Source organism: Xyrauchen texanus, chromosome 7, assembly GCF_025860055.1.
Source record: "Xyrauchen texanus isolate HMW12.3.18 chromosome 7, RBS_HiC_50CHRs, whole genome shotgun sequence".
NCBI lineage: Eukaryota > Metazoa > Chordata > Actinopteri > Cypriniformes > Catostomidae > Xyrauchen > Xyrauchen texanus.
Window position 1 is genome coordinate 44,495,674 of NC_068282.1, and position 15,524 is coordinate 44,511,197.

General features: G+C 40.2%; 1 protein-coding gene across 1 annotated transcript in view; it reads left to right on the forward strand.

The window, feature by feature from the left end:
* ccdc88aa (coiled-coil domain containing 88Aa) overlaps positions 1-15,524 on the forward strand; it is a 52,385-nt gene that overhangs the window by 24,292 nt on the left and 12,569 nt on the right. The window contains 12 exon segments of the mRNA XM_052130611.1: positions 216-382; positions 1,459-1,540; positions 5,854-6,012; positions 6,117-6,263; positions 6,418-6,568; positions 7,492-8,291; positions 8,405-8,532; positions 9,119-9,260; positions 9,492-9,650; positions 9,758-9,919; positions 13,958-14,235; positions 14,325-14,468. Coding sequence (XP_051986571.1) covers positions 216-382; positions 1,459-1,540; positions 5,854-6,012; positions 6,117-6,263; positions 6,418-6,568; positions 7,492-8,291; positions 8,405-8,532; positions 9,119-9,260; positions 9,492-9,650; positions 9,758-9,919; positions 13,958-14,235; positions 14,325-14,468 — 2,519 coding nt within the window.

Here is a 15,524-nt window from a genome sequence, read left to right on the forward strand (position 1 = left end):
ACAAATATTTTATCAGCTCGTACTTTAGGTTGTTTTTTACAAAATTAGTCTATTTCTACTTGTCTGTCAGTTTGCCAGGGTACATAAAAAAACAGCTGAATTTGACCCAGCTGGTTCTAGCAGGGACTTGATTGTGAAGCTCATCCAAGGGTTAATTGCATAACTACTTAATTCTTCCCAATTACCCCAATGGCTCTTTCTGCCTCTGCTGGTAGACACTGGTGGAACTGTTGCAGGGGAAAGAGACGGTGCAGTCTGCAATGTTCAGTGATGACACCTACCTCTCCGAGTCCTACAGCAGTCAGCTCCCTTTATCCCAGCAGCATCTGGCACTAGAGCTGAGCGATGCTAAAGCCAAGATCAAACGCCTCAGACAGGAGCTGTAAGCATATGTACACACACAAAACTGACTTAGGCATGCGCAGATATCATGAATGACCAACTGAGCTTCAACGAACCCAGGGTGACTGCCTGTGTGTTTGTTTATAGGTGTGAGATTTTTTTTTCTCTGTGTCTAAAATACCCCATGAAATGAAAATGGTACTTTTGTGGCATTTAGTCCAGGTCCCAGCTTTAAAAAAATAACATTAAAATCAGTTAAACCAGTCTAAAATGGTTGGGAGACCATCGTAATCCAGCTAATACCAGCATAAGCCACCTAAAACAAGAAAACCAGGCTCTTAGGATTGAGCAGTGGACTGTTAGCTTTGTGGCCATCTATATGCTAGAGACAAAATAAGAAATACAACCATACAGGAAAGAAAACAAGTCAAGTGATTTCATTATGTCGTTAACACCTAGCTGATGAAAAATATATAAATGGCTATATCTATACAGATTGGCCCCATTCACTTCCATTGTAAGTTCACTGTAACCCAGATTTTAGTGACAAAATTCAAAATAAGTTTTGTGGTTATCAACATTATGCCACAAATGCTATTGATTGTGGTTAACTTGTATTAAACCTGGAAAATTCCTTTAATCAATAAGCAGTGGTTCTGTGGTTATGGTAAGAGATGTCTTTAGGAAGCTTGCCCCAGATTAAATAGACTGTGCAGTGCAGGGTCCTTCCTCATTCTTCTGACCCACTTTGATCCTCTTAGTGTAATGCCAAAGACAACCCCCCACCCCCCTCCCATTTCCACTCATCCATTCTTCCATCCATACATTTTTCCATCCCTCTACAAGACCCAATGTAAAATACCCCTCATACTGTAGCATTCTTGAGCTTCTATTTTGGAATATGTCCTCGGGTGGCACTTGAATGCAAAAGAACACAGCTCTGTCAGTGTTACGAAATGAAAATGTGATTGTGAATATTCTAATTATCAGTGATTTTCTAATAAAGATCTATTATCACATATATCACAATGTTACATATATTAATCATCTGGATGAAACTTGCGTGAATAATTGTTTCTTAAGCCTACCAACCTTCTGTTTGCTGTGTCTCAACAGAGAAGAGAAGAGTGAACAGCTGTTGGACTGCAGACAGGACCTGGACAATATGGAAGCAGAGCTTAAAAGGCTCCAGCAAGAGGTACTGAAAATAAAATTATATTTTACATGATTGTGTCTGATATCAGGCTCCATCTATGAACTTGATATTTTGAAGTATTTTATATTTTTAAAATAAGTTCAGCCGATAGGTTCTTTTAACTTGTTAACCAGTCAGCTCACTCACATGTGATATGTCAAGCCAACTGGCTCAATTTTAAATGTATCAGTTTGCAAGTAAGTCGGTTTTACGGCAGCACGCTGCTAGTTTTCTCAGAAACCCTCCTCCTCCCCAGCTCCACCTGTCTAGATCTGCAAACTGGGATTTGTATTTATGTCTAATAGTGCAGCAGCATTTCATATGACATGCTTGATGCAACATGTTTTGTGTTTCTCTAATTGTGCAGCAATAGCAGCATGTCCTCATGCATATCTCAGTATGTCTGTGTATGTTCTAGCAGAAGCAGCATCATAGCAGATCTAGTACATCAAGACCAAATTCCAATCAATATATCATACCCACATTGACGTGCTAAATCTTTTCAAGAGTTGTGAAAATTGTGTTGAAATTTAGTTTTATATGGCCATTTTCCAACCACTCTCTTATCCTTAGTATTAAACAGGTTGATTTTGCTAATTTTAAAAAGGAACACATGAAAATGACCTGTGTTATGATTTGCTAAACCAGCATAGTTCACAGTATCGTTCATGGGGAAAGTTGCTGAATACTTGTGGTGGGGATTTTGATTAATCTTAGTGGCTCGAGTCTTTTGAATCCATTCACCAAAAAGATTTGTTCAGATTAATTCATTGATTCATTTATTTCTGCAAATTACAGCTTTGCGTCTGTAGATGGCGCCAAATGACGGTCTTATAAGTTTTGAAGGAGTATGTACATTGAACCAAAAGCACATTAATGTCGGGAACATGTCTAATTATTTTTTATTAAATATTGCGTGTCCACAATTCAACAAAGAGCCTTTAGCATGGCAGAGTGTTTAAGCATGATAAGCATTTCCCCATAAATTTCAACAAAGCATATCTATAGTATCATATTGTGAACTATTGTGAACTGCTGAACACAACTCAAGCTATACAAAAAAAAGACAAAAATACTACAACAAAACCTAAAAAAAAAATAATTATGAGTTTCATTAATGGCCATATGTCATTGTAATGTGTGGTCATCATTCACTTTTATTCATAATTCATCTGGACTTGTTGAACGAGATTGATGAACTGAACAAACGACATGCAGCTCCTCCACTCATTCAGCCAGTCAGCAGATCCTCATCCACAAACGAGATGAATGATTCATTCATTTAGTTTGCAAATGAGTTTACCAATGCATTCAGCTCGTTTATGTCTCGTCTCTTTCAGACATAAATGACCGACTGGTTCAGTGAAAGGTTGTATTCGTTCAATGGGTTAAACCAATAATATGCTCCAAACAGACCACTTTCAAATGCTATTGGCTCGCACTAATGTCAGGCTTTACATGCATGAAAAGCAGTAGAGCTCATTGGCTTTGAAAGGGAGTGATGTCAGTGAATGAGAAATATGAGTCAGAGTACAGAGGCAAATGAGAACGTTTCGTTCACTTAGATGTCTCGTTCAAAAAGACAAACGAAACATCACTACTGAATACTGAATAGCTGTAGAATTGTGCATTTGCATGGTCATATTTTTGTTCTAATCCACTGATTCACTGCAAAAAATCATTTTTTTACTGATCATTTTTTACTTGTTTTTTTGGTAAAAATATCTAAACATTCTTAAAACAAGATACATTTACTTGACACGCGGCGCATGTGGCAGGGCATCCAGGCCATCACCAACTACAGGACAACATCAGTTGCCTGTGACAAAGATGCCTCCCTTCCAGATGCGCTGAACGACTTCTACGCTCGGTTTGAAGTGCAGAACGACGTGGTGGCGAGGAAGACCACCCCTCCTCCCAACGACCAGGTGCTCTGTCTTACCACGGCAGATGTGAGGAAAACTCTATGTAGAGTCAACCCACGGAAGGCTGCTGGACCAGACAACATTCCTGGCAGAGTGCTCAGAGGATGTGCAGACCAGCTAGCAGATGTTCTTACCGACATCTTCAACATCTCTCTGAGCAGCGCCGTCGTTCCAACGTGCTTCAAGGCCACCACCATCATCCCCATGCCAAAGAAGTCTTCAGTGTCCTGCCTCAAGGACTACCGTCTCGTCGCACTTACACCCATCAACATGAAGTGCTTCGAGAGGCTCGTCATGAGGCACATTAAGACCCAGCTGCCCCCCTCACTAGACCCACTACAGTTTGCGTATCGTCCAAACCGTTCAACAGACGATGCCATCGCCACAACCCTCCATCTGGCCCTCACCCACCTAGACAATAAGGACTCATACGTTCGAATGCTGTTCATAGATTTCAGCTCAGCATTCAACACAATCATTCCCCAGCACCTGATTGGAAAGCTGAACCTGCTGGGCCTGGACACCTCCCTCTGCAACTGGATCCTGGACTTCCTGACTGGGAGACCTCAGTCAGTCCGGATCGGGAACAGCATCTCCACCACCACCACACTGAGCACTGGGGCCCCCCAGGGCTGTGTGCTCAGTCCACTGCTGTTCACTCTGCTGACTCACGACTGTGCAGCAATGCACAGCTCGAATCACATCGTCAAGTTCGCCGATGACACGATCGTGGTGGGTCTCATCAGCAAGAACGACGAGTCAGCATACAGAGAGGAGGTGCAGCGGCTGACGAACTGGTGTAGAGCCAACAACCTGTCCCTGAATGTCGACAAAACAAAAGAGATGGTTGTTGACTTTAGGAGAGCACAAGGTGAACACACTCCGCTGAACATCGACGGCTCCTCTGTGGAGCTCGTCAAGAGCACCAAATTCCTTGGTGTTCACCTGGCGGAGAACCTCACCTGGTCCCTCAACACCAGCTCTATCACCAAGAAAGCCCAGCAGCATCTCTACTTTCTTCGAAGGCTGAGGAAAGCACATCTCCCACCCCCCATCCTCACTACATTCTATAGAGGGACTATTGAGAGCATCCTGAGCAGCTGCATCACTGCCTGGTTTGGGACTTGCACCGTTTCGGACCGCAACGCCCTGCAGAGGATAGTGAGGACAGCTGAGAAGATCTTTGGGGTCTCTTTTCCCTCCATCAAAGACATTTACAAAAAACACTGTATACGCAAAGCATCCAGCATTGTGGACGACCCCACACACCCCTCACACAAACTCTTAACCCTCCTGCCGTCTGGCAAGAGGTACCGAAGCATTCGGGCCCTCACGGCCAGACTGTGTAACAGCTTCTTCCCCCAAGCCATCAGACTCCTCAATACTCAGAGACTGGTTTGACACACACACACACACACACACACACACACACGTGTCCTGAGTTGCACTTTAATTACTGTCACTTTATAACTGTCTGCTACCTCAATAACTGCTATGTGCATAGAACACTATCTCATAGTATGTTATGTTTACGTTTTTAGAAACTGTCATCTTTTTGCACTTCTGTGTACTGGTCGGCGCTGCACTGTGTCTATTGTCCTGTTCATTATCTGTAATTTGTTGTACTGTCCCATACTTTGCACATGTTTGCATGTGCACTTTATATAGGTATATATATTTATTTTATATAGGTATTTTATTTCGTTGTGTTGTCTCATGTGGTCCTGTGTTGGTCCTTTGTTGTTTTTATGTAGCATCATGGTCCTGGAGGAACGTTGTCTCGTTTTGCTGTGTACTGTACTAACTGTATATGGTTGAAACGACAATAAAAACCACTTGACTTGACTTGACTTGAAGCACAATGACAAGATATTTTTCACTTTTATGCTTATAACAAGAAAAAAAACTATTTGCCAATAAAAAAACTTGATTCAAAAGGAAAATACGTTAAAAAAAATAGCGCATTGGCTAAATCCCTATAAACTTTGTTACATCTCTCTGAAACAACATTCTGCTTCTCGCTTATTTGTTTCTTGTTTCAAGGATGTTTAGATATTTTGGTCACACTTTTTTACATTTTACAATGTTCATGTTACTATGTATTTGCGTAGGTAATTACTGATTAATACTAATAAACTACATGTATTTGCTGTGTAATTATTTTGTAGAGCTGCTTATTGTTATTGTTATTTTAATTGTTTTTATAAATAAGCAGCATTCCAAGAGTTCTGATCATTTGTATAACAGTATTGGAACATTTTGCTGTTACATAAAATTCCAATACTTGATCCTGCTTTGTTTTTTTGTTTTATTTTTTGTCATTATTTTAATGTTAGTACAGAACTTTATACACTTTATACAGTCCCATGTCTTTTTGGGGGTACGTCATAGAACATGCAGCTGCTAACAGATGCGCGAGCGGCAAGAATGTACCGTGATGAGCTGGATGCCATGAGGGAACGAGCCATCAGAGCGGACAAACTGGAGAGTGAAGTCACTCGCTACCGAGATAAACTTCACAATATGAACTTTTTCAAGGTCAAACTGGAGGTGTGTATTTAATTATGTTTTTAGTGTGTATTTGTGAATGAGAGAGAAATCTCATCTTAACTTTCTTATAGTTTGACTTGTGGTTTTCTTTCTGTCATTGATAGGAGCTAAAAGAGGATAATCAGGTATTGATGGAAAGTAAAGCCATGCTGGAGGAACAGCTACAGAACATCATAGCACGATCTGACAAACTGCACCATCTTGAGAAACACAACCTTCTACTAGAAGCAAAAGTCCATGACATGGAAGAGGTGGGAAAGAAGGAATGATACCATCAAAAGGATCTTTTAATGTGCCTCAATATTCCTATTGTATCTACCATCACCGTACTCTCACCATTCCAAGCCATGCTTTGTGCAATTATCAAGCTTGGTGGGATTCATTCAGCTGCCTAATGTGTTATAGGAGAGAGATGTGGACAGGAGACACATAGAGGAGCTACTGGAAAGAAACATTGCACTAGAGCTCTCGCAGAAAAGAAGTATGGAGGAGTCACAACATCTGGGATGGGAGCTAGAGCAGCTCACCAAGAACCCACATCAAACTTTTGGAACAGGTACAGTATATAATTAATAAATGGGTAATTGACAAATTAGGTTGTCAGAGGTGATACAAATGAGAAATCTTAAAATACGCTTAAAACATGTATATCAAGTTTGTAGAAATTGAATCTTTGTGTCCATGTTGGTTTCAAAAATCTTAGCATTTTCTACAAAATATTGATTTAATGACTTAAAATTCTCTTATCATTTAATCACCCTCATGCCATCCCAGATGTGTATGTCTTCCTTTCTTCTGAAGAACAGAAGTGACCCAATAGTTTTGGGTGAAAACAGACCAATATATAACTCCTTTTTCAATATACATTTTCAATTCTCCAGTCTTCTTGGCGATCATTATTTCAAGCTTGATTACACTTCCTAGCGCCATCTAGCGCTCTGCGCATTCGTCAAGCACTAGGAAGTGTAATCGAGCTTGAAATCATGATCGTGCCTAGAGATTGCAATGGCAAGATGTACAGTAAACTGGAGACAAATGGATTACTTTTATGATGCCTTAATGTGCTTTTTGGAGCTTCAAATTACTGGTCACCATTTGCTTGCATTGTATGGACCTACAGAGCTGGTATATTTTTCTAAAAATCTTTGATTGTGTTCTACAGAACAAAGTCATACACATCTGGGATTTCATGAGGGTGAGTAAATGATGAGAGAATTTTCTATTTTAGTTGAACTGTCCTTTTAAGGCCCAGAAAGAAACATTTAAAAAAAAAAAAACACACACTTTGAACTCAGAAATTAAAAACATGTTCATCATAGAAGAGGTGTATTCAATTCAGTTAACTGTTTTGTGTGAATTGCATTTCTAACCTATGAACCAACATGGTAGCATGCAGAAAACTGCATTTTCTTTTGCCATTCCTTTGAGAATATGACAAATAATAAATAAGAATAAACTTAAAGGGTGTTTTGGTTGTAGAGCTGAAGTCTTTGGGCCAGGAGGTATCAGAGACGACATGTAGCAGGTTGCTGAAATTGGAAAAAGAGAACCAGATGATGAAAGCCCTGGAAAAACTAGGAGGAACCAGACACCCATCAGATGACTTTCATTCTTATACCAGTGAAGGGTGCCCTGCACAGGGAACACTGGAGAATGACACTAATGGGAAAGAACAGGACAATGGAAGTGCTCAAGTAACTGAATGCTTTTCTGAAAAGGAGAAAGAAGCAATGGACACCAAACATGAATATATAGTGGAAAATGGGGGAATAGAGCTAGAAGATTGTACTACTGCCATATTTTCTTCAGCATTTGCTGGGCACAACTTTCCAGTGACCACACAGACCCCCAAAAAGGAACATCTGCATGCATCCTTGGAAAACGGTAACTGCAAGCTCCAATGTCTTGAAGTAGAACTCCATGAACTAGAGATAGAAAAACAGATTCATCAACATAGTTTCAAGTCAATCTCCAACCAACACCAAGGACAACTGGAGATAGAAAACCAAGGTCTAGTGGAGAACAGACATGTAAATCAAGATAGGAATTGTATGGAGAAGGAGATTAGGAGACTACGGCAACAAGTGAAGATTCAGGAGGCCTCATTGGAAAGTAGCACTCTGAAGTTGGCAGTTCTGGAGAAGGAGAAACGTACCCTAGTAAAAAAGGCTTCTTATCTCAGTGAGGCTTGTGCCACGAACAAAGAGCTAGAGAAGGACAACCAGGAACTGCTTGAACAGAATGGAGTTGACCAGAAGATGTTGACTTCATTAAGAGAGGTCAAGAGTGCAATCAAGGCTTTATAAAATCTTAAGTTTTGGTGCTGTTATTTTTCCTCAATTATAAGTGGATCATTTAAAAGGATACTTAAAGGGCATCTTGTCTTCTGTAGGAACTGCTGGACCAGAGGTTCAAAAATGAGCAGAGGGAGACTGATCTTGAGAAACTGACTTATGAACTGGAGCGGTTGAGGTTAAAGCAGGAGACATGCATTGGAGACCAGGGCTCTGTAGACCAGAAGTATGTATATATTCACTCATATGTTCAGTGACTCTAAAGGTAATCCCATAGGAAAGAAAAATCTGAAATTATATATCTTTGATGTCTCAATTGTTTCTCCTGCAATGATATTAAATACAGAGTATACTCAGACTATACAGTATGTCAACAATTGTCTCATTTGTGTCTATTTCTATTTCTCCAAAGGAATTTAAGGAGAAACGTCTGAAACAAAGTTAACGCTTACATGAAACGAAACTGAGTCTTTCTCCTTGGGGGCCATTTACACTAAACACGAGTTGTACATTTGTGGTGTTTTACAATAGTTTTTCAATGTAAATATGTGCTAGACAGACATCTTTGTCTGTTGCGCTGTGTTTTGCTGTTTGTTCATCGTCTTCTGCAGGAGCGCCACATTTCTTATATGGCGTTTCAACTTAAAAAGAACTTTATCTTTTCAAAACGTGCCTCAAGACACCTATGTTTTGTTATTTCCGTCGCGCTGTGTCTTTTTTTGCATAAGAATGCGATTGGTCTAAATGGCAGCATTGACAGGTTTTTCACTCTCTCATTCTTTGTCTCGTGTCACTCTCTCGACCTTTCACAGCCTGTGTAAGCAATTGGAGTCCGAGATGGAGTCTTCTCTAATCAAATCTCTAAAGATTAAAAAAGAAAGAATGGCAGCCCTGGAGGCCCGTTTGCAGGAGTCTTCCAATATAAACCAGCAACTACGGCATGATCTCAAAAATGTGAGTAAAACCAAAGTCATTTTTAAGCAAGACAGATCACTTTGCAACCGTCTTGGTAACAAGACTGCCACTCTATATCTTTGGAATAAGAACAATATGTTCAATATTTTCTCCAGTGGCCCATTCAGGATCATGTTGAAAATACTTTCAATAGTGGAAGTCTTTTCTGACTCATATCTAACACATTACATGATAATTATGAGATAGTTTGTAATTAGTGAACTGTTGCAGGTCAAGCAGAGCTATGAGGCTTTGCTCCAGAGGGTGGAAGAGGAAAATGAGGGACAAAGATCTCCACCACAGGCTCCAAGCGCATGGCAGAGAGAGAACCATGAGGCCACGTGGGCTTTGCTCAAGCTCAAAGATCGACTCATTGAGGTGGAGAGAAATGTGAGCCTTCGAAGTATACACTGACCTTCAACAACAAATTCAGTAATTAATATCAAGTTTATTGCTTAGATCTTTATAACTACTCACCATTGGTTTCTCTTGCATAGAATGCAACATTGCAGGCAGAGAAGCAGGCATTGCACACCCAACTGCAGAGCCTGCAGACACAGTCAAATGGGTCGCAGGCACAAATTGTTGCATTGCAACAGCAGACAGCATCCTTGCAGGAGAACAACACAACACTGCAGACACACAATGCACAACTGCAGGTGAGTTATATTAAATGGACAGACTGATCAAAGTGTCGAAAGTTGTGCTACCGAAATCGGTCTGTGCTTACTGAAATTCAAAGCCACTTCCCCCATAGTGGCCATAGCTGGAAGTGTTATTGGGATGAAATGTCCACAGGGTAGAGCCAAAAGCGAGTTGTGATTTTAGTTGTTAACTACAAATACATTTAATATGAATGCATGTTTTTTTTTACCTCTACCCCTAACCCAAACCTTTAAACCTCAGTGGACTAAAAATTGTATTTAACCTTGTGCGACCCCGCATGTACAAATGCATGGACGTGGTAATTTGCCTTTGCCAAACACAACACATCATTTAAATTAATTTAATCTGATCTCAGTTCAGGAGAATCTGTGCTGTCAGTAAAGAGTTAAACTTTCGACTTTCTGACGTTGTTTTGTCATGTGACAAAACAACATGGTGCCGACCACATTGGAGTTTGTCTTTGGGAGAAATGCCAACAAAAGTACATCTGGTAAGAAACCTAATTAAGTTTCTCTAGTTTCATCCAATATGCCATTTTTAGAATTTGAGCGATTTATTTCGAAACACCAAGCTGCTAAACACAATGTACACTAATGTTGTCATGTGTATTTTGTTGATTCATGTTTTTTATGTCTTTTATTTTGAAAAGTTTAGTACCTGTTTCATGTCATGTGTTCCCTGGTAATGTGATTCCTGTTTCCCTCCATGTATTGTTTTCATTGGGTTATTGTGTTTTATCTTGTTATCAGTTCTGTCTGTTCATTGGTTTATGTTCCCCCATGTCTAGTATTTAAGCCCTCATGTTTTCCATTGTCCCTGGTCAGGTATTGTGTGTTTAGTAACGAGTTATGCTAAGTCTAAGTCAAGTCAAGTCAAGTTTATGTCAAGATTATGTCAAGCCAAGTTTATGTCTAGTCATAGTTTATAGTCACGTTCATGTTTATGTTTCACGTTTATAGTTAGGGTTTTTGGATTTCACATTTATTAATAAATTGCACTTGGGTTCTTCACTTCATCGTCTTCGTCATCGTCATTGCCAGCGTCAGCAGCAACGTTACAGAAATACCTGACAGAACAATGAACCCAGCAATCCAGCTCCTCCGCCTACATCAGGGGAATCGTCCCCTGGATGTTTACGCCAGGTGGACTTTAACGAGGTTTCCCTCAAAGACTGTTTCCGATTTGGACTAAATGAGCCCATCTCTATTCTGATGGCAGGCGGTCAGAGTACCCACAGCCTGGCTCAATATATTGACCTTGCCCTGCAGATTATTGGTTCCATGTTCACTGTGGGGGAGGTGGATGCCGAGCCAGAGTTCCACAACGTGGCCGCCAAGCCAGAGTTTCACACCATGGCCACCGAGCATAAGTTCTATGTCATGGCCGCTGAGCCAGAGTTCCATGTCATGTCACAGCAACGCCTCAGCCTGCTCCATGCCATGTCACAGCCACCTGAGCCTGCTCCATACCACGTCACAGCCAAGCCTGAGCTTGCTCCATGCCACATCACAGCCACGCCTGAGCCTGCTTCATGCCATGTCACAGCCACACCTGAGCCTCCTCCATGCCACGTCACAGCCACGCCACAGCCATGCCTAAGTCTGCTCCATGCCTTGTCATAGCCACATCTGAGCAGTTGGACCTAAAGATGGTTCCCACTCTTGGACCCACCCTTAGTTCTCTTGAGCAGGCAAGGGGAACTTTCAACCCGGCAACCCCAACTGGACCCTCCAAGCCCTGGAATCTGCCTTGGCCTGTCGGTCCCTCGACATCGCCTCGGCTCTGTGTTCCTTCGGCTCCACTGTGGTACTTCAGCCTGTCGGCTTTGCCGGGGTCTCTCGTCCCTCCTGCTCCTCCTTGGTCTGTCGGTCACCTGGCTCTGCCTTGGCTCTCTGATCCTCTGGCTGGGCCTCGTCTCTCCGATCCGTCAGCTCCACCGGGGACCTCCTTCCCTTCAGCTCCACCTTGGTCCCACCGGCTCCGCCTCAGTCTTCCGATCCCCCAGCTCCACCTTGCCACCTTGGTCCTCCCTGCCATCGGCTCCACCCTGGCCCTTTGAGTCTCTCACAGTCCCACGCCCTGTCATGCCAGGCCACACCCCATGCCTCAAGAACCCCCCCACAGCTCCCTACAGAACTTTGGGATTTATGTCATGTGTTATGTGTTTGTTCATGTGTTGGGACAATGAAAAACACAAGGGCTTAAATGCTAGACATGACAGAACTTATAACAAGATAACAAGACAATAACCCAATTAAAACAATACACATGAACATGGAGGGAAACAGGAATCACATGACCAAGGAACACATGCATGACATGAAACAGGAACTAAACTTTTCAAAATAAAAAACATGAATAAAAAAAATAAGCATGACAAATGCGTACTTTAGTGCATTTCTTCCTTAGAAATCCTGTATTTACTGAACATTATCACATTGAGAATCAATTGGTTCATCCAAAAGCTGAAAAATTTTGCTTTCAGAGACTTTATATGGCGTTAGGATGAAAATGAGTTGCATTTTGAAATGTTCTGAGATCAGTGCAGACAGACAGCACACATTCCCTAATTAGGGGAGTATAAGGGTGTATCCTATAGCTAAGTTAATTAAATCCAAACTTCCTATCAAAAGTTTAGTTTCAGGCTGTAGATGATGTTGGACCACTCAACATGTTGGCAGACATGGGACAATGGTAATCAGTACATAGATAAACAGAATTTATAAAGTAAAAATTGATATTTATATGTTTGGCATTGATTGAATGATGATGGCCATTACTTTGAATCAGAATGAATTATGCCCATTTCTTATATAATGTCTGTAATGTCTCAAAAACATGATTAACCAACATTCTTGGAAACATAATAAACTATTTAACTTAGTCCCACTTAACTTAGTCAGAACTTAGTCCCACTGTCCACATATGTCTACATAATGTTATAGATACATTTTTAGGAAAACTATTTGCTCTTGAAAGGATTATTATTATTATTGTTTTTTGCTTTTTTATTAGGTCTGACTAGTCACAAATTAAAAAGGGAAATGGAAAATGCACAGCAGTCATGCTCATGTCTCAGGAGGTTAAGAGTGAAAAATGTAACCTCAGAATTGCGCTTGTTTATGTGAACATTATTTACTTCCTGGTTTCCATGGGACCAGAATGTATGTCCTGGAGATTGCATGATGCTATCAGTAGCACCATAGAGAAATGTGCACCTGTTGAAATTAATGTAAAAATGTCTGATGTGGGATGGAGCTTGTCAGTAATTCGGCAGAATGGGGTCGGTTTAATAGTACATGAACATTCAGAAGCAACATGTCGATTTCACATTTGATCTTGTTGAATACAAAATGGGTAAATGTCCCCAAAACAGGTCTCATTTCACACTAAAATTCAAAGAAAATAAATATTTTGCACAAAGAAAATAAAGCCTATTTTTAAGACCATTGCTAATTTTTTACATTGTGACATTATTTTCATTACAATTAAACACATTGTAATATTACTGTAATGCATCCTAACATGTTACTTTTTAGTTTTTTTTTTTTTTAAATACAATTTCCATTATTCTAAATGATGATTCTAATTAGATTTTTGTTAATGTAATTCAGTACTTTTATTGTTAAGTGCTGAATAAATATTGGTTTTTGTTAGTTCATGTCAATTAATGTAGTAAACTAATGCTAACAAACACAACCTTATTGTAGTGTTACCAATAAATGTAATTTCTTATTTAAAAAATTTGATTTGGGTCAAAGATGACCCCAAAATTAAACGCATTTGGCAGGCTTTTTTTTCCCCAAAGCAACTTACAGTGCATTCATGGTACACTTTTAATCAGTTTGTGTGGTTCCCTGGAAACAACCCCCTCGAGGTTGAATTTTTCAGAGTTGACAGAAGGGTGAAATATTTATTGCAAAAATATGTTTTTAACAATAGTAATAAGATATGAAAGGTTAAAGTCAAAAACACCGTAAACAGTGCCACAGATTTGATCAAACATCAGCCTCATTTCATGCCTCTCCCAGGTAGAGAAGTCCACTGTATCTTCTCAGAATGCATCACTGGTGGCCCATAATGCCCAGCTGCAACGGGAGTGTCAAAGTTCAGAGGTAGAAAGAGAGGGTGTAGCACGAGAGAGAGAAGATCTGCGCACCGTTAATGAACTTCTCCTGCGGGATCACGAGAGGGTGAGCGTCCTACACGAGAGACAGGCCGCAGAGCTGGAGGTGCTGTCCCACAGATACTCCACACTGGAGAACAGCCATAGAACCCTGGAGATAGAGCACAGATCACTGGAAGACAGGTAAGTACACATACTCTTATTTACCCACAAACAGCTGTGACTGGTCTGCTGGATGGCTTTCTTAACATGATGTGTTCATCTGTTTGCAGGTATAACACATTACTTCAACAGAGTGCTCAGCTTGAGGGGTTAGAGAGAGCTCTGAGAGAGGAACAGCAAAAGATGCAGAATGAGATCTGCACACACAGGAACGCAACAGCAGAGTGCCAGAGACTCAGAGATGAAAAAGACTGGTCAGTGTTGTGTGTTTGCTTGTGAGTCTTAGCTGTCATTATGGGAGTGCATTTTTTGAAAATGTTTCTATAAAAATAATAAAACATGAAAAAAAACATCACGTTGGTATATCCCCACTAAATGTCCACATGTGCATTAAAGGAATAGTTCACCCAAAACATTTTATTTTGTTATTATTTACACATACCAAACTTGAATGACCTTCTTTGTTTCATGGAACACACACACACACACACACACACACACACACATAAAAAAATAAACTTTTTACAATAGTGCTGTGAGGTAATAGTGCTATCCACTGAGCAACCGTGCTATATAAAACATCAATTATGTTCATATTTTAGTTTGTTTGCATTTGACAGCTGAATAGTGTGTGGGACGTAGTTGTTAAAGGTGTAAGTTGTTAAAGTTGTTAGCAATGTGATTAATTTTTGATAAAGTAATGACTAGCATAATTAAATTACATTTTGAGAGAATTCAAAATCTGCAGTGGAGTACTTTGAGTAAAATGTTCATGACCAAATGTCATGATGTCAAACCATATTTAAAGAAATATTTCACCCAAATATGAAAATTCTCTCAAAAAACGTTCTAAAAATTTTTTGAAAAATATTTCAGCTTTGTTGGTCCTCACAGTGAAGGGTTACCAAAATGTTGAATCTCCAAAATGCACATAAACACAGCACAAAAGTAATCCATAAAACTCCAGTGGTTAAATCCATGTCTTCAGAAGATTGAAAAATATTTAAGTCCTTTTTTTATTATAAATTCTCTTCCCTGTCCAGTAGGTGGCAATATGCATGAAGAATGCGAATCGCCAAATACAAAAGAAGAATTTGAAAGTGAAAGTGGACATTTATAGTAAAAAAGGACTTAAATATTGATCTGTTTCTCACGCACACTTATCGTATCACTTCTCAAGATATGGATTAAACCACCGGAGTCTTATGGATTACTTTTATGGTGCCTTTATGTCCTTTTGGAGATTCAAAGTTTTGGTACCCATTCACTTGCATTGTGAGGACCTACAGAGTTAAAAATATTCTTCTAAT